Source organism: Peromyscus californicus, unplaced genomic scaffold (genome assembly GCF_007827085.1).
Source record: "Peromyscus californicus insignis strain IS unplaced genomic scaffold, ASM782708v3 Scaffold_3__1_contigs__length_106647218, whole genome shotgun sequence".
NCBI lineage: Eukaryota > Metazoa > Chordata > Mammalia > Rodentia > Cricetidae > Peromyscus > Peromyscus californicus.
The window spans coordinates 42,718,902-42,740,224 of NW_026294551.1; the positions used below are offsets into that span (position 1 = coordinate 42,718,902).

General features: G+C 43.1%; 1 protein-coding gene across 1 annotated transcript in view; it reads left to right on the forward strand.

Annotated features, from left to right (window-relative positions):
- Positions 1-552: 552 nt before the first annotated feature.
- Crlf3 (cytokine receptor like factor 3) overlaps positions 553-21,323 on the forward strand; it is a 40,248-nt gene continuing 19,477 nt past the window's right edge. The window contains exons 1-2 of the mRNA XM_052756946.1: positions 553-762; positions 19,583-19,790. Of these exons, the coding sequence (XP_052612906.1) occupies positions 634-762; positions 19,583-19,790 (337 nt within the window). The 5' untranslated portion in view covers positions 553-633. The remainder of the gene's footprint in view (positions 763-19,582; positions 19,791-21,323) is intronic.

The window sequence follows — 21,323 nt, forward strand, 5'->3', positions numbered from 1 at the left end:
CCAGAAAAAGCGTGCCAACACCGGCCTTGGACTTCTGCCAGGATCCCTGTACTAGTCATCTCTTTGGCCTCTCTTACCTCCCTCCTTAAAGTATCTAGGTGGTGGCGCCTGGGTCACAGTATCCTTCCCAAATGCCTGACTCAGCTGGCACTTACTACGTAGGTAGTCCAATGACGATTTAATGGTTAGAGCTGTAGCTTCGGCTCTGGGGATCATGCACTGAGCTTGGGAGGGGTTGTAGATTTGTAGATTTCCCCGTGTCCCTCCACTTCCTCCTCTGTGCAGGACAGATAACGTAGCGCCGTGAGATTAGAAGAGGGAAGCACTTAGCGACGTGTTCACGTGTTTCTACTAATGCCTCCACTTGTTTCCTGAGGAAGCGCCCGGGCCGGCGCAGCACAGACACCGGAGGAGTCGCTAGGCAAGCAGCGCCACAGGTCCTACTCGCTGTGACCAGGACGCCATTAGAGCGAGCGTCCCTCCCCGTCGCCTGTCAATCAAGCGGCGGGGGGCGGGGCGTGACGGGCAGGGCAGGGCGGGGCGGGGCGGGGCGGCGCTTCCGTTGCTCGAGGCCGCGCGGGGCCGCTCGCCGGAGCCCGGCACAGTCGGGAACCCGGCGGGCCGCGCGGCCGGATGAGGGGCGCGATGGAGCCGGAGCCGGAGGTGCTGCTGCAAGAAGCCCGCGAGAACGTGGAGGCGGCGCAGAGCTACCGGCGGGAGCTGGGCCAGCGGCTGCAGGGGCTGCGGGAGGCGCAGAGGCAGGTCGGAGGGCCGCTGCGGGCCTTGGAGGGCGCGGGCCGGGGGGTGGGCGCGCGCGGCGGGGGCACCCCGAGGCTCTGAGCTCCGGGAAGGCGGGACGCCGACCTGTTGGAGACGGGTCATGGTGAGGTAGATGCTGCCGAGGTCTTGAAGGGAAGACAAGTTTGGGGGACCGAGGAAGGGTGCGGGGAGCGCTCCTAAGCCGCCGTGCGGGGCACTTGGTGAGAATAGGGTGGCGTCGGAGGTTGAGCCACCGGAGCAAAATCCGAAGGATCCAAGAGTTGTGACCGAAGAGAGTCGAGAGGAAGAGCGTATAGTGAGGGGAAACCTGTGCTAGATAGATCCTCAGTTTAGAAAGCCCCAGGGCAGTGACTTAGGGACAGTAAAGGAGGAGACGAAGTAGACACGGAGAGGGAAGAAGTAAGGAGAAACGGAGAGGTTGAGCAGCAGTAACATGAATGCCGAATGAATGGGGTTAATACTTGAACATCTCACAAGATCGCAAATGCCTTGAAAAATTATTTAGAGTAATCTCTAGATGGGCTAGGACTTTAGGTGAAGGGATGTTGAAGGGCAGGAGGAGGAAAACAAGATGTTTCAGGGAGGGCGTACAAAAGTGAAGGGAAATGGAAAAACAGATTTAAAGAAAGGACTGCTAAAAGGAGAAGCTAAATATACTTTCAAGTGGTGCAGTTATCTCTCCACAAGGAAAGGGCCAGCAAAGATACAGGAAAGCCACATGGCTCCTCTCCACTCTCAAACGTATACAGAAAAAGATATGACCCTCTGCCAATGCTAGATAAGGCAGATAATCCTCAGGTTGCTATTAAGTGCTTAGTTAATGCTTTTTGAGTAAATGGAATTCCATTAGAATTTCTCTAGGCCTAATTTGCTGCAAATGCGTATCGTCACACTGGTAACTCCCATGCTGCTGTGCAGAACCTGAAAATGGTGAAATAGTGTGCTAACAGTGTCTTGAATGTCGTCATCTAAGAATTCTCCATACGCTTTGGGGTTTATGTATTTTTGAATCTCTGTAGAGCTGGTGTAGGCCAGGCATCATTATTTTAGCCAAAAACTGGGATCAGGATCTGGATATGACATATGATTAAGCCTGATTTGGTGAACACTTTCAAGGTCTTCCAGTGCACACATCTGGATTTTCTTTTGAAAGCATCTGCATTATTCCTTCTGCATTATTCCTTCTACTATTTTGAAATGAAATGTTCAAAATCTAGGGCTTTCATAAAAAACAAGTTTAGATTACCTCTTTTTATGTAATATTGCTTAGTCTGAGAATCTCATGCCTACAGTGTATTTTTATCATATCCACCTCCCACTCTGCCCCCTCTAACTTTAATTAATTAATTAATTAATTAATTTTTGGTTTTTTTGAGACAGGGTTTCTCTGTGTAGCCCTGGCTGCCCTGTAACTTGTCCTGTAGACCAAGCTGGCCTCGAATTTGGAAATCCACCTGCCTCTGCCTCCTAAGTGCTAGGATTGAAGGCAGGGACTGCCACCACCCTGTTTGTTGTCTTTTTATTGTTGTTGTTGTTATAAATACAGCTCTTACTAAGTAGCCAAGGCTGTCCTAGGACTCATTATGTAGCCCAGGCTGACAGCAAACTGGAAATCCTCCTGCCTCAGACTCTGGAGTACTGAGATAACAGGCATGTTCCACCACTCTTGGCTAAAGTACCCCTTAATAAATGACTAACGTTTGAGCCAGTTCAAATATCTCATACATGAGCATGACTGTTGTTTAGCTGCCCCAGCAATTATGAAGCATTAGGGTTGGCACTAGAAGAATGAAGTAAGCACCCGGGTGTAGTACTTACTAATTTCTTGTGTGTGTGGAGTGTTTTTTAGTGTGATCTGCACCCTAGATAGTTAAACATCTCAGTTTCTAAACCTAGGTGTGTGGATGTGGCTCAGTGATAAAACACTTGTCTAATAGATCCACAGCACTGAAAAAAATCTAAACCTATGTTCTCTCATTTTACATTTATTTATTATTTATTTTCCATTGTGTTGGGCATGGAGCCCAGGGCTTCAGGCATGCTGGAAAACTGCTCTACCTCTTGAGCAGTTAAATTTCGAATCCAGTAATTTAAATACAGAACATATTCCTATAATTAGTGTGGTTTAGTATGGGTTTCGTTTTGTTTTTGAAAGGCACTGTCTCATGCTTGACACATAAAACAGAGCACATCCGTCACAGTTTGGATTTCTGGTGACATCACATTCTGACGACACCATGTTCTAGTGTAGTGTCAGTCTCCTTTATCAACTGGAGCGGGTTTGTTCCAGTTGTGAGTTACCACAGCTGCTTCTAACTCACTGTGCTTGGTCCTCGGATTTGTCGAAGGCGGCTTCCGTCAAGTCAAGTTTTAAGAAAGTTCTGTGTTACAAAAATATGATCAAGATAAACAGGTGCCTTTGTTTGGTGGTTAGAATATTTATAGAGTTCCAGTCATTTTCAGATTAGTTATATCAAATACGATTTTTGAGAAAAAAATGTTTGTTTTAGGAAGGATGAGAAGAGCGGAGAAGAAGGGATCCTGGACTGGGTATATTTTTTATTTGCTTTTGACTTTTTGTTGTTGTTGTTTTTTCTTTTCTTTTCTTCTTTTTTTTTTTTTTTTGAGACAAGGTTTCTCTGTGTAGCATATCTTAAATCCCAGCATGTGGGAGGCAGAAGCAGGCAGATCCTGGAGCCTGGTCTACAGAGCGAGGTCCAGAACGGCCAGTGCTACACAGAGAAACGCATGTCTCAGAAAAGCCAAAAAAAAAGAATATATTTTCAGGGTTCATCTGTGTGGTAGCATTTTTTAGTACTTAAGCCCTTTTATGACTGAATAATATTTGTGATATGAATACGTCTTGTGTTATTTATTCATTCACCAGTCGGTAGACAATGGGTTTATTCTACTTTTTGACAATTATGAATTATGTATATATATATATATGTACAGTTTTTTGTGTGGACATGTTTTCAATTTTTTTTTTTTTTTAGAACATACCTACCAATTACTAGATCACACGGTACCTTTTTCATTTAAGATTTGTTTAACTGTTTCATAAATTCTTGGCATACATTTTATTTTTTCTTTGGTTTCTTACCATTTAAAATTTTCTCATAATTTTTGTCGATTGTTAAGAAATGGCGTTGGAGCCGGGTGGTGATGGCGCACACCTTTAATCCCAGCACTCGGGAGGCAGAGCCAGGCGGATCTCTGTGAGTTCGAGGCCAGCCTGGTCTCCAAAGCGAGTTCCAGGAAAGGCGCAAAGCTACACAGAGAAACCCTGTCTCGAAAAAAAAAAAAAGAAATGGCATATATGAAAGTCTGGGGGGAAGAAGGATAAAAATCTTTTAAATTGTTCTGTCAAAAACATGTAGCAGTTTCTCCTCTGTGGTTAAGTTTAGGCCCTACCCTCCTCTGTTTTTAGAGAAAAGGAAGTTCTGTGTAGGAATGCTAGGGTTGTCTCTAACTTACTGTTTTGGTTTTTGTTTGTTTGCTCTGGTGAGACAAATTCTCATGTTTCTAGGCTGACTTTGAACATGCTTTTTAGCTGAAGATTATCTTAACTCCTGCCTCCACCTCTGAAGTGCCACCACTACAGACCAACCTGCCACCCAGCTAACCTTACTGCTTAAGTAAGTTAAAAACTAGAGATACATTTGGTTGTCAGGAAAGCGGATGATGTTCACAGCAGCCTATTCTGATGTGGAAATCATTAAGAATAGTTCTCTACACCTCCCTGGAATCCTTGGTACTAAGGAGTGAATACCAGAGAAATGGAACCCCACTCCCTGTAGGTGCTCACTTGTTCATTCACTCAGTAAATATTTATTGTGTATCAGAGATAACTTCTAAGTCCTGTATACCGAGGTCAGAGAAATAAACCTTCATGAGTTTATTCCCGTCTCTGGTGCCTGATAAGTAGGTTATCACCCCTAAAAACAAAATAAGCAAAAGGAGCCTGTGTCGTTGTGTGTTCATTTTAGGACTTGACTCCCACTTTACTTTCCATCACTTGTGCTATTTCCAGAACGGTATCGTTTCTGCGTGTAAGTAGAGATCAAAGATCAAGGATGCCAGCCATCCACCCAAGCCTGGACAGCATAGTACCTCGAGGACAGTGCGATAGTCTTAGGCTTGAGTTTTGCAGATTCAGAAACCCACTGATGGGGAGGGAGGGTCAGTGTGAGATACCAGAAAGCGCCTACTGTGAGAAGTGCCAGTGTTTTAGTTCTGTGTGTGGTTACAGCACACCCTCTAAAATGATGTATCTTGCCATTCCTGTGTCTTTAGTAGGGTGATTTCTTCAGCCTCCAAGCATTAACAAATCTTTGCTCCCTCAGAGTAGTATATGCTGAGATCCTAATTGAGGTACTGTTTGGTGAAGGCTCTACCCAACTCTGGCTAGTAGTGACCCCTGAGTACTTACTATTTTAACTGTGGTCCATGACTTGTAGTAGCGACTTCATCTTGAAAAGAATACAGAACCTTAGGCTTCAGACCAGACCCATTGAATCCCTAGGTGGGATAAGAGAGCACATTAAATGGTTGGAGAGATAGTTTAGTGATTTAGAGTGTATCCTGCTCTTGCAGAGGACCTAGGTTCTGTTCCCAGCATCCATGTCAAGTGTCTTAAACCACTTGTAACTCTAGCTCCAGGGGATGCAATGTCCTTGGCCTTCACAGTGCCTACACTCATTCCGTAGTACCTGCACTCACATACACATACCTACTACATACATACATACATAATACATACATACATACACACACATATATATATATATATATATATAATAAGATGAAAGAAATTTTTTTAAAAAGAGTACATATTAAAGACTGAGGCACATGTACTCAGAGTACGTTACCATTTCAGTAGACTTCATTGATTTCTAGGGTTTAAACTAAGTGGATTTTCCTAAGTTGCCATGTTTTTTCTCCAAGATTAAAATGTTGTTTAGGGCATAGTGGTACATTTTGGAAATCTTAGCACTTAGGCTAGAGGAGGAGGAGGATAGAAAGTTCTACCCTAGCCTGAGGGACTTAGTGAGACCCTGTCTCAAAATAGTGCTTGAAATATCACACATTTGTATGTTAGATTATTAAGCAAAAAATGCAAGGGAATAACTGATGATCTTACTTTAATTTCTGTCTTTTTGAGACAGAGTCTTTCTGTATTGCTCTGGCTGTCCTGGAATTCACAATGTAGACCAGGCTAGGCTGGCCTTGAACTCACAGAGATACTCCTGCCTTTGCAACCCCTTCTGGGACTAAGGGCTTATATCAACATGTCCAGATGAATAATTGATGATCTTAAGCCAATGCTTAACTAGCATGTCTTTTTTGTAACAGTATAGCCCTCAGGGAGGCTTTGAACTCCTGCTGTCTATTCTCCTACATCTGCCTCCTTAATAGTTTGTGTTATTGATCCATGTCACCACTCTGGCTAGCATTTTTAATATTTATAATGTGGCCAGTCAGTGAATAAGTTTATATATACTGTGTTTTTATTTATAACTTGCTTTTGTGTTTTTTTTTTCCCTTTGTTTGTTTGGTCATTGAAGTATGGTCTCATGTGTCTCTGATGGGCCTAGAATCCAGTGTGTAGCCCAGGCTGGCCTCAGCTCTTGTCACCACCTTGTCGAGAGTGCTGGGACACAGGCAGTGCCACAGGCACTCTGCTTGCTTTTGTTTTGAGGCCGTGTCTCTGCCTGTGTTCCTGGCTCGGAAGAGCCTCATAGTAACTGTGTCTCACACAGTATTGTGCTTAGCTCAGTTTTGTTGTTTTAGAGAGTTGATTTTACACTACTTTTTGACGATTTAACTAGTATCCTTGTTGTATTTTTTCTTTGTAAGACCAGGTTCTGTATAGATCTTTATTTCCACAGGAGTTGAAAACACACAACAAACTAAAGACTCATGAAGAAAAACATAGGTTATTTCAGAAAACCAAGACAGGAAGTCTTAGTAGCTCAGTGAAGAAAAGAAAGCTATTATTGCTGCTTTTATCTCTCACTTCCCCTTCTGTTACCATTTTGAAAACAGTATAGGAGTCTGTTTAGATGTAATTTGGTGCAGCAGTAATACTGTTATCGTATCCTAAGAAAACATTAAATCTACATCCAGGGAAAGCTGAGAACAGATAGTCATTTGAAAATAAGCCATAATTACAGTTGTAGACAGCCTAGTTAACATTTTGATATATCTGTCAGTGCATATTCTACAGAGATGAGAAACTGCTCTGTATGTAACTGTATTTAATGTTTTTCTTTTGGCTAGCAGTGTAAGCATTTATTAAGAATATTTTCTCGGGCCGGGCGGTGGTGGCGCACGCCTTTAATCCCAGCACTCGGGAGGCAGAGCCAGGTGGATCTCTGTGAGTTCGAGGCCAGCCTGGGCTACCAAGTAAGTTCCAGGAAAGGCGCAAAGCTACACAGGGAAACCCTGTCTCGAAAAACCAAAAAAAAAAAAAAAAAAAAAAAAAAAAAAAAAAAAAAAAAAAAAAAAAAGAATATTTTCTCGGGCTGGAGAGATGGCTCAGAGGTTAAGAGCACTTGCTGCTCTTCCAGAGATCCTGAGTTCAATTCCCAGCAACCACATGGTGGCTCACAACCATCTATAATGAGATCTGGTGCCCTATTCTGGTGTGCAGGCATACATACAGACAGAACACTGTATGCATAATAAATAAAATAAATCTTAAAAAAAAAGAATATTTTCTCAAAAAACAACAACAACAAAAAGATTACTGGATGTGATAGCACACACCTTTAATTCCAGTACTCAAGAGGCAGGTGGATCTCTGTGAGTTCTGAGACAGCCAGAACTGTTATACAGAGAAACCCTGCCTCAAAAAAAAAAAAAAAAAAAAAAATCTAGGTTTGAGATGTAGCTTCGTGGCAGAGTACTTGCCCATCAAGTACAAAGTCCTGGGTTTGAGCTCCAGTACCACAATATATAGCTTTCCCATATACTTTTACATGCAGAGGTAAATAGATAACTATTAAATAAATACTTAGGGAGTTTTTGTTGATTGTAGGATGAAATGTATTGACAAGTGTGTCAAAATATAAGCAGAGATCTGCAGGCAAAATTAAGTAGTTGGAATGGAGAGGGGGTGAGCCACATATAACTTGGTGTACAAAAGATACATTTGTACTCAAAATTATATTAATTTTCAATTATGGTTTCACAAATAATTTTGTTTTTGTTTTTTTGGAGAAAGGGTCTTACTATGTATCACTGCTGTCCTAGACCTCTTTAAGTAGACCAGGTTGGCTTCAGATTCACAAGAGATTGGTCTCCCTCTGCTTCTGCCTCCTGAGTGCTGTGATTAAAGTCATGAGCCACCATGCCTGGCCCCTGACACTTGTTTTTTTGTGGTAGGTTCTCATGTAAACCAGTGTAGCATCATACTCACTGTGTAGCTGAAGATGACCTTGAACTTCTCATCCTCCTATGTCTGCCTTCCAGAGCTGGGATTACAGATGTGCAAGTAATTTATGCAGCACTGAGGATGGAACTTGGACTTCTAGGCTTTCTATATGCTATGCAAACGCTCTACCAACTGAGATGCATTACCAATTCAAAAATGGTCTTTATTTTATTATTTTATTTTAAGACAGTTATGGTGGCACATGCCTTTAATCCGGGGACTTGGAAAGCAGAGTTGAGGGGATCTCAGTGAGTTCAAGGCTATCCAGGTCTACATAGAGAGTTTAAGGCCAGCCAGGAGGTACCCATGGAGGCCATAACAGGGCATTGGATCCACAGGTGATTGTGACCTGCCTCATGTGAGCTCTGGGAATTGAATGTTGGTCCTCTGCAAGAGCAGCAATGTTCTTAATCACTTTGCTATCTCTCCAGCCTACAGCCTTTAAATATGACACTCTGCAAACTGCTTATAGCTTGTTTTTCATATGGATTATAATATATACATACTTTTTCTTCTTGTTGTTTTTTGAGACAGGGTTTCTCTGTGTAGCCCTGGCTGTCCTGTAACTCACTCTGTAGACCAGGCTGGCATTGAACTCAAGAGATCTGTCGGCCTCTGTCTCCCGAGTACTAAATTAAAGGCATTTGCTACTACTGCCCACAGCCTATATATACAGACATTTCTAAAATTATTTATTTATTTATTTATTTTTGAGGAAAGTGTGTGTGCCAAGATGAGTGTCTGCACCACATTCACTCAGTATCTACCAAGGCCAGAAGATGGTGTTGAAGCCATTGAAACTGGAGTTACAAATAATTGAGAGCTGCTGGATATAGGTGCTAGGAACTCAACCCAGGCCCTTCAGAAGAGCAGCAAGTACTTGTAATTGCTAAGCAACCCCTCCAGTCCATATTATGGTTCTTTTTTTTTTTTTTTTAATTTTATGTATGTAGGTGTTTGCCTGCATATCTATGCATCATGTGCATGCAAGTGCCTGTGGAGGCCAGTAAAAGGTCTCTAATCCTCTAGAACTGGAGTTACCGACAGCTTTTATCTATCCACCATGTGGGGGCTGGAAACTGAGCCCAGGTCTTCTCCAAAAGCAGCATGTGTTCTTAATCACTGAGCCATCTCTGCAGCCCCCATCATATATAATTTTGATAGAGAAAAACTGCACTTATTTTCAAACTGGTAAGATAAGCTAATTTGCTTTCTAGAAAGTTCATCAAGTGTAGGGATAATTTTTTATTATTGAGGGCTGTCTAATCGTTATTTTACTTACCCTTTATTTTTTTTTTTTGAGATCTAGTGAAATCTGACTTTCCTGATTGTCTGTTTCCTTATATGTAAATGGAGATAAAAAAATTGTGCTTACTTTAACTGAACAAAATGGGAATTAAAATAAGAAGTACAGCTAGGTGTGGTGGCATAATCTTTAATCCCAGCCCTTAGGAGGCAGAGGCAGGTAATCTCTGAGTTTGAGGCCAGCCTGGTGTATAGAGAGAGTTCCAGGACAACCAGGCCTATGTAGAGAGGCCCTGTCTCAAAAAACCAAAAAAAGAAGAAAAAGAAAAGAAAAAGTAAAGAAGTACTGTGGCCAGTGAAATGGCCCAGCAAGTAAAGTGTTTGCTGCACATGTCTGAGGACATGAATTTGATCTCTGGAACCTGCATAAAGGCGGAAGGAGAGAACCAAGTCCACAAAGTTACCCTCCGACCTTCTCATGTACACAGTGGCGCATGTGCCCATTCCCATCACACACACACACAGAATAATAATAAATACAAATTTTAAAGGGGTATCTAAAATGTTTAGCACAATGCCCGGGACATGGGATGTTCTCAGTTAATGAGTATTAGCCACAATAATAAAAACTACTCAATATTGTTATTCAAGATGACATCTTTTGCTTCTACTGACAGTGTATTTTTTTAAATGTCTGCTATGGTCTTCCTCAACAAAATGCCCTTTTTCAATCTTGGTGGCAGTTTTTGGCTGTCCTATTTATATAAGAACTTAATATATTTTATTACAGTTATTGGTGTGGGAAACTCTCTATATTCTTTCCCAAAATAAGGATTCATTTTTGTTTGTGAGGTAGGCTGGCTTGAAATGTGTGGTATTCCTGCCTCAGGCTCTGGGATGCTGGAATTGTGGGCATGTGCCACCGTGCCCAGGAGAATGAGTTTGTTTGAGGTCAAGATCATGCCTTATTCATTTTTACAGCTCTAATTTCTGGCACATAATAGACCTCAATAAACATGTGAATGAAAGCCTTTATAAGTATGGGTGTAGTTTTGCAGAGCTCCTTCTTAGATTGTAGTCTTGATTATATACATTCTCTTCATTAATGCAGTTAATCAAGAGTTAAACATCTGTCTCGTCATATGGTTTGGTTATCTCCTGCTGCACAATAACCTGAAAAATTTCAACAGCTTAGAAGCAAAGATTTTAGTCCTTTGGTGTGGCATAGTCATAATCCTAGCACTAAGGCTGAGGAAGGAGGATTTCTAGGAATATGAGGCTAGTCTGGGCTACATAATGAGTTCCAGGTCAAGGCTACATAGTAAGACACTTTCTTTCCACCACCACCACCCCACCCCCGCCCCCCAAAAGAAAAACAAATCCAAAAAAACAGTTCTGGGCTTTAAGTGGGATTGAGTTAGGCAGTTCTGGTTTTACTCAGCAAAGATCTCGATACTGCTGTCAGGTTACAGCAAGTTTCCAAGTTAGAGTGTTTTGGTTCCTTTGGTTTTCTTTTGGTCTAATTTCAGAGCCTTAGTATTAATTAGTAGGACTCTATTAGAGGTCCAAATGCTCAATCTTTCTTTTTCCCCTTCCATCCCTTCTTGCCCACATCACCCTCTTCTGTCTTTCCCCCTTCTCATCCGTTTATCTTCTCTACAATGGTAAGCACACCACTTTCATGGTGCATCAGTACCTCCAAAAGTACCAAAACAGTTGTCAGACCTTCAGAGTGAGGTAGAAGTAGCATAGCCTTAGTTTCCTGGAAGTGCTCTGAACAGGTGACTGTGTTGCTTGTCAGCTTGACTTCTAGGTGGGGAGGACTGTACTAGGCCTGGAGTTTAGCAAACTAACAAATCATGTCATACACTTTTTTTTTTTGAAACTTTTCAGAGACAGGCATGGTGGCATATGCCTTCATCCCAGCATTCAGAAGACAGAGGCAGGTGGATCTCTGAGTTGGAGGCCAACTCTACATAGAGGGTTTCAGGATAACTAGGGCTATGTAGAGAGAGACCCTGCCTTGAAAAAAAAGTATGTAGTTATTTACTTACTTATTTATTTCAAGACAGGATTTCTCTGTGTAGCTCTGGCTGTCCTGGAACTCGACTCGATCCCTAGTTCAGGCTGGCCTCCAACTCTTTCTTTTTCTTTTTTTTTTTTTTTTTTTTTAAAGATTTACTTATTTATTATGTATACAGTGCTCTGCCTGCATGCCAGAAGAGGGCGTCAGATCTCATTACAGATGGTTGTGAGCCACCATGTGGTTGCTGGGAATTGAACTCAGGACCCCTGGAAGAACAGCTAGTGCTCTTAACCGCTGAGCCATCTCTCCAGCCCCTGGCCTCCAACTCTTAAAGATCCACTTGCCTCTGTCTCCTGGGTATTGAGATTAAAGGCATGTGCCACTACTGCTGGCCTTCAAAAAAGTTTTTTTTTTTAATTTTTATTTATTTGTTTATTTTTTTTATTTATTGAACTTTATTTTATGTGCATCTGTGTGAGGGTGTCAGGTCTCCTGGAACTGGAGTCAGGACAGTTGTGAGCTGCCATTGGGTGCTGGGAATTGAACCTGGATCCTCTGGAAGAGCAGCCATTGATCTTAACTACTGAGCCATCTCTCCAGCCCCAAGTTTTGTTTTTTTTTTAAGCTTGCATGTTCCTTTCCCCCCAACAACAACAGTGAACAACAAAGCTAGGCATGGTAGGTCGTTCCTACAGGAATGCTACATTTAAGGCCAGTTGGTCTGTATATCGATTTCCAGACAGCCTAGCCAGGGCTACATCTAAGACCCAATCTTAAAACAAAAACAAAGCTGAAGATGTAGTTCAGTGGTAGAGCACTTTCCTATGCCTGCTGTGTGTCATCGTTGTTGTGGGGTGTGTGAATGCATGAGCATGTGTAAACAGATGCTGTGGAGGCCAGAGCTTGATGTCAGCGCCTGCCTGCCTGCCTGCCTGCCTGCTTTCTGCCCTCTTTGAGACAGGAGTCTCTCACTGAACCTGGAGATCACTAATTCTGATGAACCGGCTGGCCAGCTAGCCCCAGTAATTCTCTCCACCTCCACCCCTACCCAGTGCTGGAGTTACAGATGGACACCTCTGTGCCTACCTTTTCCATCGGTGTTGGGATCCAAACTCATGTCCTCATGCTTGTGTCATAAAATACTTTATTGATGAAATTATCTGCCAGCAGCCGCTGTGTGTTCTCGTTAGCTAATGGTTTTTGTTGTTGTTTATATCTAACATAATTTCTTTATTGAATCTTTGGGAATTTCACATCGTGTACCCCAATTCCACTCACCTCCCAGTTCCTTCATATCCTCTCCTCCCCCTTTTAGTCCTCCCCCCCCCCCCCCCCCCCCCCCCCCCCCCCCCCCCGCTGCCATGAAAATTAAAAACAACAACAACAAGCAAACAAAAACAAAAAGAAAACCAAAGGAACCAAAACAAAACAACAAAAAGCCTCTTTCCACCCTCCATCTTTCCCATTTTTCCAACACCTCTTCATTTGTCCTGGTGGTATTAAGAGCCAGTGTGTCACACAGTATACCCTTTTGTCCAATCGACTTTACTTGCAAATGTTCATTGCAGTGAGTCACATTGTCTGGTACAAGGCCTCTGGTGTCTGGTACACCATCATCACTGGATCCTCACCAAAACTCCTCTCTGATATCTAGAGGCCTCCCCAAGTGATGGAGATCCTGTGATTATCGTTCTACAGGACCAGTCCCTTCAGAAGCTCCAGCAGGTCCTAGATGGGGTAGATGTTAGGCTTGGCCAACCCCAGGCCCAGCTGTGGGTAATAGATAGTTGAACTGGTTAGTCCAGGCCCCCAGGGCAACCCCCCCATCCCCCAGGCGAGGGGTCGGGTTATCTCTCCTGAATGCTTGGGTGAGGGGGTAGCTCTCCCATGAGGGTTGGGGCCAGCTCTCCTGCTGCATGGTCCATTAAGGGGCAGGGCAGGCCCAGCTTGGCCCTCTGATTCCATCACTCATGGTTCCCATGGCCCCCAGACACCAAGGCCATAGGTTGGGGTCCTGACCCTGGGCTTCCATGCAACCTTCGGTGGCAGCATAGACTCCGACTGCAGTTAGACCATGGCCCCAGACATGATCCTTGGCAGCAGTCAGGTCTGGATATCACCATTGCCCCAGGTGGCAGTGCAGACCACTCAAATTGGCACAGCAGCAGCATGGCCCTCAGACCCTAACATGGCCCCAGATCTCAGGCATCCATGTGGCCTTCAGTGGTAACAGGACTCTTAGACATCAACACAGACCCTGCTTGCAGTAGGGCCCAGACGTGGCCCTCAGCTGCAGCTCGGGTCCGGACATCACCGTGGCATCAGGTAGCAGTACAGACCACTCAAATCTGCATGACCCTGGCTGTAGCATGTCCCTTGGCCATCAACATGGACTCAGGTGGCTGACCTGACCTTGAGGCGCTTGGTGGCAACCTGGGCCACAGACCTCAGCACAGACTATGGATGCAGTAGCACCATTGACCCACATATGGTCCTCAGTTAGCTAATGGTTTGTTTTTTTTTTTTTTTTTTTTTTTTTTTTGGTTTTTTTCGAGACAGGGTTTCTCTGTGTAGCTTTGCGCCTTTCCTGGAACTCGCTTTGGAGACCTGGCTGGCCTCGAACTCACAGAGATCCGCCTGGCTCTGCCTCCCGAGTGCTGGGATTAAAGGCGTGCGCCACCACCGCCCGGCTAGCTAATGGTTTTTAAAGGTAGTCTCAATTTTAATTTGACAAAGCAATTGAGAAAATAAATTCTTAGATTAAAGCTGGAGGATAAACATTCTTCTATAAAGTCATAAAAATGGGTGTTTTAGAGATGGTAGTTTAGATTCCAGTTACTTTACTAAATTAATGGTATTATGCTGACATAGCAAATATATGTTGCAGCTTTTTTTTTAATCCTTTGAGACTAAGTCTCTTATAGCCCAGGATGACCTTGAATTTAATATATAGCTATGGATGACTTTGAACTCTATCTTCCTATAGCTACTTCCTAAGTGCTGGATTATAAATGTGTATAATCAAGTCTGGCTAGGGATGTCTTTTTGTTTTACTTATTTATTTATTTGTTTGTTTGTTTATTTATTTATTGATTTTTCGAGACAGGGTTTCTCTGTGTAGCTTTGTGCCTTTCCTGGAACTAACTTGGTAGCCCAGGCTGGCCTAGAACTCACAGAGATCCGCCTGGCTCTGCCTCCCGAGTGCTGCTTCTGCCTCCTGAGTGCTGGGATTAAAGGCGTGCGCCGCCGCCGCCGCCGCCGCCGCCGCCGCCGCCGCCGCCGCCGCCACTGGCTAGGGAGATGTCTTAATTAAGGTTTTACATACATTTTATGACCTCTTTAAGTGACTTATTTTTATTTTATGTGCATTGGTGTTTTGCCTGCAGGCATGTCTGTGTGAGAGTGTTGAATCCTCTGGAACTGGAATTACAGACAGTTGTGAGTTGCCATGTAGGTGCTGGGAATTGAACCTGGGTCCTCTGGAAAAGCAGCCAGTGCTTTTAACCACTGAGCCATCTCTCCAGCCTCATTTTTTTTTTAACCTTTTTATAGCTAAACTCTGGAAGAAAGTATGTCAGTTGTGTTGTTTTGTGTCAGTGGGTAGTATTTTGTGAGCTCATCATCTTGTTAACTTTTTTTTTTGGGACAGGGTTTCCCTGTGTAGCTTTGGAGCCTTTCCTGGATCTATGTAGCCCAGGCTGGCCCCGAACTCACAGAGACCTGCCTGCCTCTGCCTCCTGGGTGCTGGGATTAAAGGCGTGTGCCACCACCGTCCGACCATCTTGTTAACTTTTAAAAGTTACTATAAGTTTAAATCCAGCTTTAGTGAATACTTTGTCAGTTTTAATGATCTTGCAGGGGTGGTGGTGACAGCACCCCTTAAATCCCAGCACTGGGGAGGCAGAGGCAGTCAGATCTCTGTGAGTTCCAGGACAGCCAGGGCTATGTAGAGAGGGCGTGTCTCAAAAAAAAAAGTTTTAATGATCTCTCACACTTGGAGAGGTTTCAGTAGGAGTTCAGAATGGGACCAGTGAATGTGAACTGTATACATTTCGGTTTCTTCCCAAAGACCTTGACTTGCCTGCCATTTATGTTGTTTTTTTCCTCTCTTGACTGATCTAGAACTTGCCTTGTAGACTAAGCTGGCCTTGAGTTCACAGAGATTCTGCCTCTGCCTCCTGAGTGCTGAGATTAAAGGCGTGGTGGCTGGCCATTTATATTCTTCTTTGTTGTTGCAAACAGAGATATTGTTGTCCTAGGTCCAGTGGTTCTTAACCTTCCTAATGCTGTGACCCTTTAATATAGTTCCTCATGTTATGGTGACCCCCAACCACAAAATTATTTTTGTTGCTACTTCATACCTGTAATTTTGCTACTGTTATAAATTGTAATATAAATCTCTGTGTTTTCCGATGGTCTTAGTCAACCCCTGTGAAAGGGTCATTCGACCCACAGGAGTCTGGACCAACAGGTTGAGAACCACCGTCCTAGATGGCTAGGTAGCATTTGAGGCTGATGGTTGTTAACTACAGTATGCTTTATGAAAGCACAAGGAATGTGTGGTATAGGAGCTGGGGTATAATTCAGTTGGTAGAGTGTTTGCCTAGCATTCATGAAACCCTAGGTAGGACCCACAGCACCACGTAATGCATGTAAAATCTTACCACTTGGGTGGAGGCAGGGGGATCAGATCAAGGTCATCCTTGAGTCAACTATGTAGCAAGTTCAAGGCCAGCTTGGGTTACATCTAGAATAAAAAATAGATGGTATAACAGGAAGTGTCTTCAGACAATACTAAATTTACTGGTTTTCCTGGAAACTATTTATTTATCAACATTGTTTCACAGTATAGCACTGGCTAGTGTGGAACTCAATCCATAGACCTCTGGCTCTTGCCTCTGCCTCTGGGCATTTAGATTACAGAAGTGTGCCATCATGCTTGGAACTTCTTAAAATCTTCTCTGTAAGTACAAACCACCTCAGTAGAGAGAGCATGGCTCGGGCATCAGGTGTGAGGACAATGAAGCCTTGCTAAGTTGAGTTTTATTTACCGCTGCCTTTCCTCGGTGTAAACAGTGCAGACTTGGAGCTGTGACCCTTCAGTTAGATAAGTATGAACATGTTGGACCACTGGAACCACCTCAAACACAAGGAGATCCTCTTAGCAGGCGAAGCCTCTATTTTAAAAATCTTCATAAAGCCAAGTAAATGTACTTGATTACTTCTCTGGTTGGATTAGTGCCGACTGAACTTTAACTTGTGAACTCTTTTTGAAGAAGAAAATGATCTAAGGTAAAAGCAGGTTTGAAATGGCAGTGGTTGGTATTCTGTGAACAAAAGAAGAGCAGACTTAGGATGAGTACACAGGAGGTGGGTTTAGATGAATTCTCCCTTAAACAGTCCTCACTGCTAATAGTTACATACTTCCTTTTTTCCCCTAAGGCTCTGAAACAAAAACAAACATAACATGGGCTTGCAATGTATGAGGGAGCTTTTGAATTCTTTCTAAAGAGGAAATTGCCTTTACCTAACCAGTGCACTTCCTGCATATGCTGTATCTGTTAAAGACCCAGGCAGGGCCTTGCTGGTCCAGGGCTCAAGTACAGAGTTTCTTCTTAGAGGGAGTGCTCTGACTTGATGACTTTATTCTACCTGTATTGCATTTATAAATCAACTGTGGTCTTCAAAAATGTAAGTTCTGGGGCTTGGAGTTAGCTTAGTTGAGAGGGTACTTGCCTAGCATGCATGGAGCTGGGCATGGTATTGGAGAGGTGGAAGGAGGAGGATCAAGTTCAAGGTCATCTTGAACTTTCTAAGAGTTTTTAGCCATGAGATCTTGTTTAAAACAACAACAAAAAGAAATTAAAATGCAGCATCTAGAGCCTGATACTGTACATTACTAACAATATAAAAATAGTAAGGCAGCTAGGCATTGTAACACATGCTTTTGATCCCAGCGCTTGGGAGGCAGAGGTAGGCCCGTCTCTGTGAGTTTGAGGCCAGCCTGATATACAGAGCGAGTTCTAGGACAGCTAGGGCTTCACAGAGAAACCCTGTCTTGAAAAAAAACAAAAAGGAAAAAATAAATCATTAGACATTCTTTCTGTTTTTTGTTTGTTTGTTTGTTTTTTCTTTTCTTTCTCTCCCTCCCTCACTTCCTCTTTCTTTCTTTCTTTCTTTTTTCTTTTTTTTTTTGAGATAGGGTTTCTTTATGTAGCTCTGGCTATCCTGGCACTCACTCTTTAGACCAGGCTGTCCTGGAACTCACAGAGATCTGACTGCCTCTGCCTCCCCACTGCTGGGATTAAAGGCATGTGCCATCATCCAGCTTGAAACTTTTTGTGGGGGAGGTGTTCATTCTTGGTAGATTTTGTGTGTGTGTGTGTGTGTGTGTGTGCGCGTGTGTGTGCGTGCGTACGTACTTCTAACACTCCAGTCAAGAGAAAGCTGGCAAGAGAATTAGGGTAGTTTATATAATAGTCATATGAAACTACTATTATTTGTAAAGCAAAGTGTGTGTTTGGGGAACTTGGTTTTTTTTATTGCTGGAGATTGAATCCAGGACCTAGCACTTCAGGCCAAGTGCCCTATTACCAGGACATATCCCAGTTCATGTGTTTGCTTTAATTTAACTGTATTTAAGTGAGAGAATGTACATGAGGGAAAGAGGTGGTTCAGCAATTAAGAGCACTGACTGACGTTCCAGAGGTCCCAGCTTCAATTCCCAGCCCATCTGGTGTCAAATCACGCCAAAAAAAAAAAAAAAGGAAGGAGAATATATGTGAGGTACAAAGATCTTTCTTTCATAACCTAGAACAAAGAGTCTTAATCTCGGCTCTGTGGACTGAGGTCAGTGTATCTCAAAATGTGGACAGTATCACAGATGTGCCTATGACAAGTGAGAATTGTAAGCATAAGGCCCTCCTGCTCCTCCTCTACGCTGCAGGCTCAGCAAGTCTCAGATGGAACCCTGGCAATCCGAATTATCAGGGAGTACACGGAATACCTTGGCAAAGAAAGTTTCATAATTACTACTTGTTTCAATAATTAGTCAGTCTAGCCAATCATTGAGCTCCATGTCAGTGAGAGACCCTGCTCCCAAAAATAAGATGGACAGTGATCTAGGAGGACAACTGTGTATGCCCACATGCACATGTGCACACATGAAGACACAGACACAAAAATAAAATAAAGCAAATTCATAAAAGTACAATGACAGCAACAGCAACGACTGAGTTGAATACGGTGACCCGTGCTTGTCATCCAGAGGCCAAGTGCAATGGGGACACAGAAAGAAAGCGTTATATGATCTTATTTATGTGGAATCTGGAAAAGGTCCAATTCACAGAAATGTGGAGTAGATCAGCCTGGGCTAAAGAGTGAGTTCCAGGACAGCCAGCACTACATAGTTTTTTGTCCCCCAAAACCAAAGCATAATTCACTATGTCAAGAGATGCCTACATTGATTAGCTTGACAGAAGTATCAGCTGACGGTGTATAAGTTTGTCAAAACACTGTGTACCTTAAGTGTATATAGTTCACTGACCAAAAAATTTCTTCGTAAGACAGGGTCTTGCTATATAATCTAAGCAGCCTTCAAATTTATGAGGCTTTGCCTCAGCCTCCTGAGTGCTGGTATTACAGGCATGTTCTATCATGCTTGGCTATATTAAAATTTTCTACTAAGCTGAGGCCAGAGGATCGCAGGATCAGAGCAAGCTCCAGGCCTGAAGACCCTGTTTTATCCACCCCCCCTTTTTTTTAAAAATAAGTGTGATCTAGGCTGATGATACATCTTGTAATCCTAGCACTTGGGAGGTAGGAAGATTATAAATTTGGGGCCAATCTAGGGTTGCACAGTAAGGCCCTGTCTTAATTAACAGAAGAAAGGGGAGGGAGCACTGGATACATAATACTTCAGCAGTAGAGTGCTTGTCTAGCATGTGTGAGGCCCTAGGTTCAATCGCAGCATGCCATGGTTTTTCAGTGAGTGGAACATGGTAGTTGTTTGGTACATTAGGAAATTATGAATGGTGCTTATTCTTTAACTTTTCCTAAAGATCCTAAATTTAAGTTTTTAATGTTCTTTTTAGATAAAGGAGAGTGCTTCACAGACAAGAGATGTCCTCAAACAACATTTCAGTGACTTAAAAGGAACTCTTGGAAAGCTGTTGGATGAGCGATTGGTGACTCTTTTGCAAGAGGTAGACACCATTGAACAGGAGACCATCAAACCGTTAGATGACTGCCAGAAGCTCATAGAGCATGGAGTTAACACCGCAGATGACCTGGTCCGAGAAGGTGGGGATCAGGGAACCTGTTAAATCCTTACATTCAGACTGATGCCTGGCTGATTTCTTAGGATACTAGCAGGCTTCTTGCCATCTGAAGGGTCCCTGGGATGTTTCTGCCTTGAGACAGTTTATAATACAGGACCATAGATATGCTATGAAAGACCCTAGTCTAAGTATAATCAAAGTATTGATTGGGATCATTTATAAAACAAAGAGTGTAGGGTGGTGGTGGCGCACGCCTTTAATCCCAGCACTTGGGAGGCAGAGCCAGGCGGATCTTTGTGAGTTCAAGGCCAGCCTGGTCTATAGAGAGAGATCCAGGAAAGGCGCAAAGCTACACAGAGAAACCCTGTCTCGAAAAACCATAAATAAATAAATAAATAAATAAATAAATAAATAAATAAACAAACAAACAAACAAATAAACAAACAAACAAATAAATAAATAAAACAAAGAGTGATTGTTTCAGAAGCTTCTGTGATTATGGTATTTAATTCACAATTTTTTGGAAGGGGTTATGCATTACATTTTAAAAATTACATTCTCAGAGGAAAGCCAACAAAGTTGGGGTCAGCTTCTACCATATGTATCCCAGGGATAGAGCTTATGTGGGCAGGCTTGGTGGCAAGTGCCTCTACCCACTGAACCACCTTACCAGCTCATGCATTGTATTTTCAGTCACCTACTCAGCATGTAAATTCACATTTATTTTCACAACTTTGTTTTACTGTTTTGTTTCATATTTTTGAGATAGAATCTCATTATTGTCCAGACTGCCATGAATTAATTATCAGCGGTCCTCCTGATGAAGCAGCGTGGGTACTGGGTTTGCTGGGCTAAGCCATCATACCTAACTTCATTTTTAGTTCTTTTTTTGGGCGGGGGCGTGTCGGGGGGTGGGGGGATGAGACAGAGTTTCACTGCATAGCCCTGGCTGTCTTGGAACTCACTCTGTAGACCAGGATGGCCTCCAATTCACGTAGATCCTCCTGTTTTTGCCTCCCAAGTGCTGGGATTAAAGGAGTGCACCACCACTGCCCAGCCATTTTTAGAGTCCAGTTTTTAGGCAGGTTTTGTTGTTTAAGTCTTAGGTGGTTCATTTCTATCGTCTTCCTTGAGGTTGGCCTTCTTACTTCCAGGGCAGGCCGTTCGTTAGGTCTATTAAATAAAAAGGTAACAGTTCTGTTCTTTGGGGGTTGTAATTCAGTGGGAGTCATGCTGAGTAAGATCTAAAATCTTACTGAAGAACAAAGGAGTCTGTCTGGGGAAGTTTAGGACAGCCTTCTGTGGGAGTTCGAAGAGGCTTGAAGAAATTCATCAAGCAGAGGGAAAAGAGGCGGCTGTGATTCTAAGCAGAAGTAACATCAGGAACGGGGTGAATGTCAAAGATCTGTTTCAAGTGAGAGTTATGTAACGGTTTGGCCCGGGCCTCACAGTTGCTGTGTAGCTAATTGTAATCCTCAGTGAAGCATGTTTATTTTTTACTGACATAATAGTGCTTTTGAGAAAATTCTTTTTAGCAGAACCACAGAATGTCTTC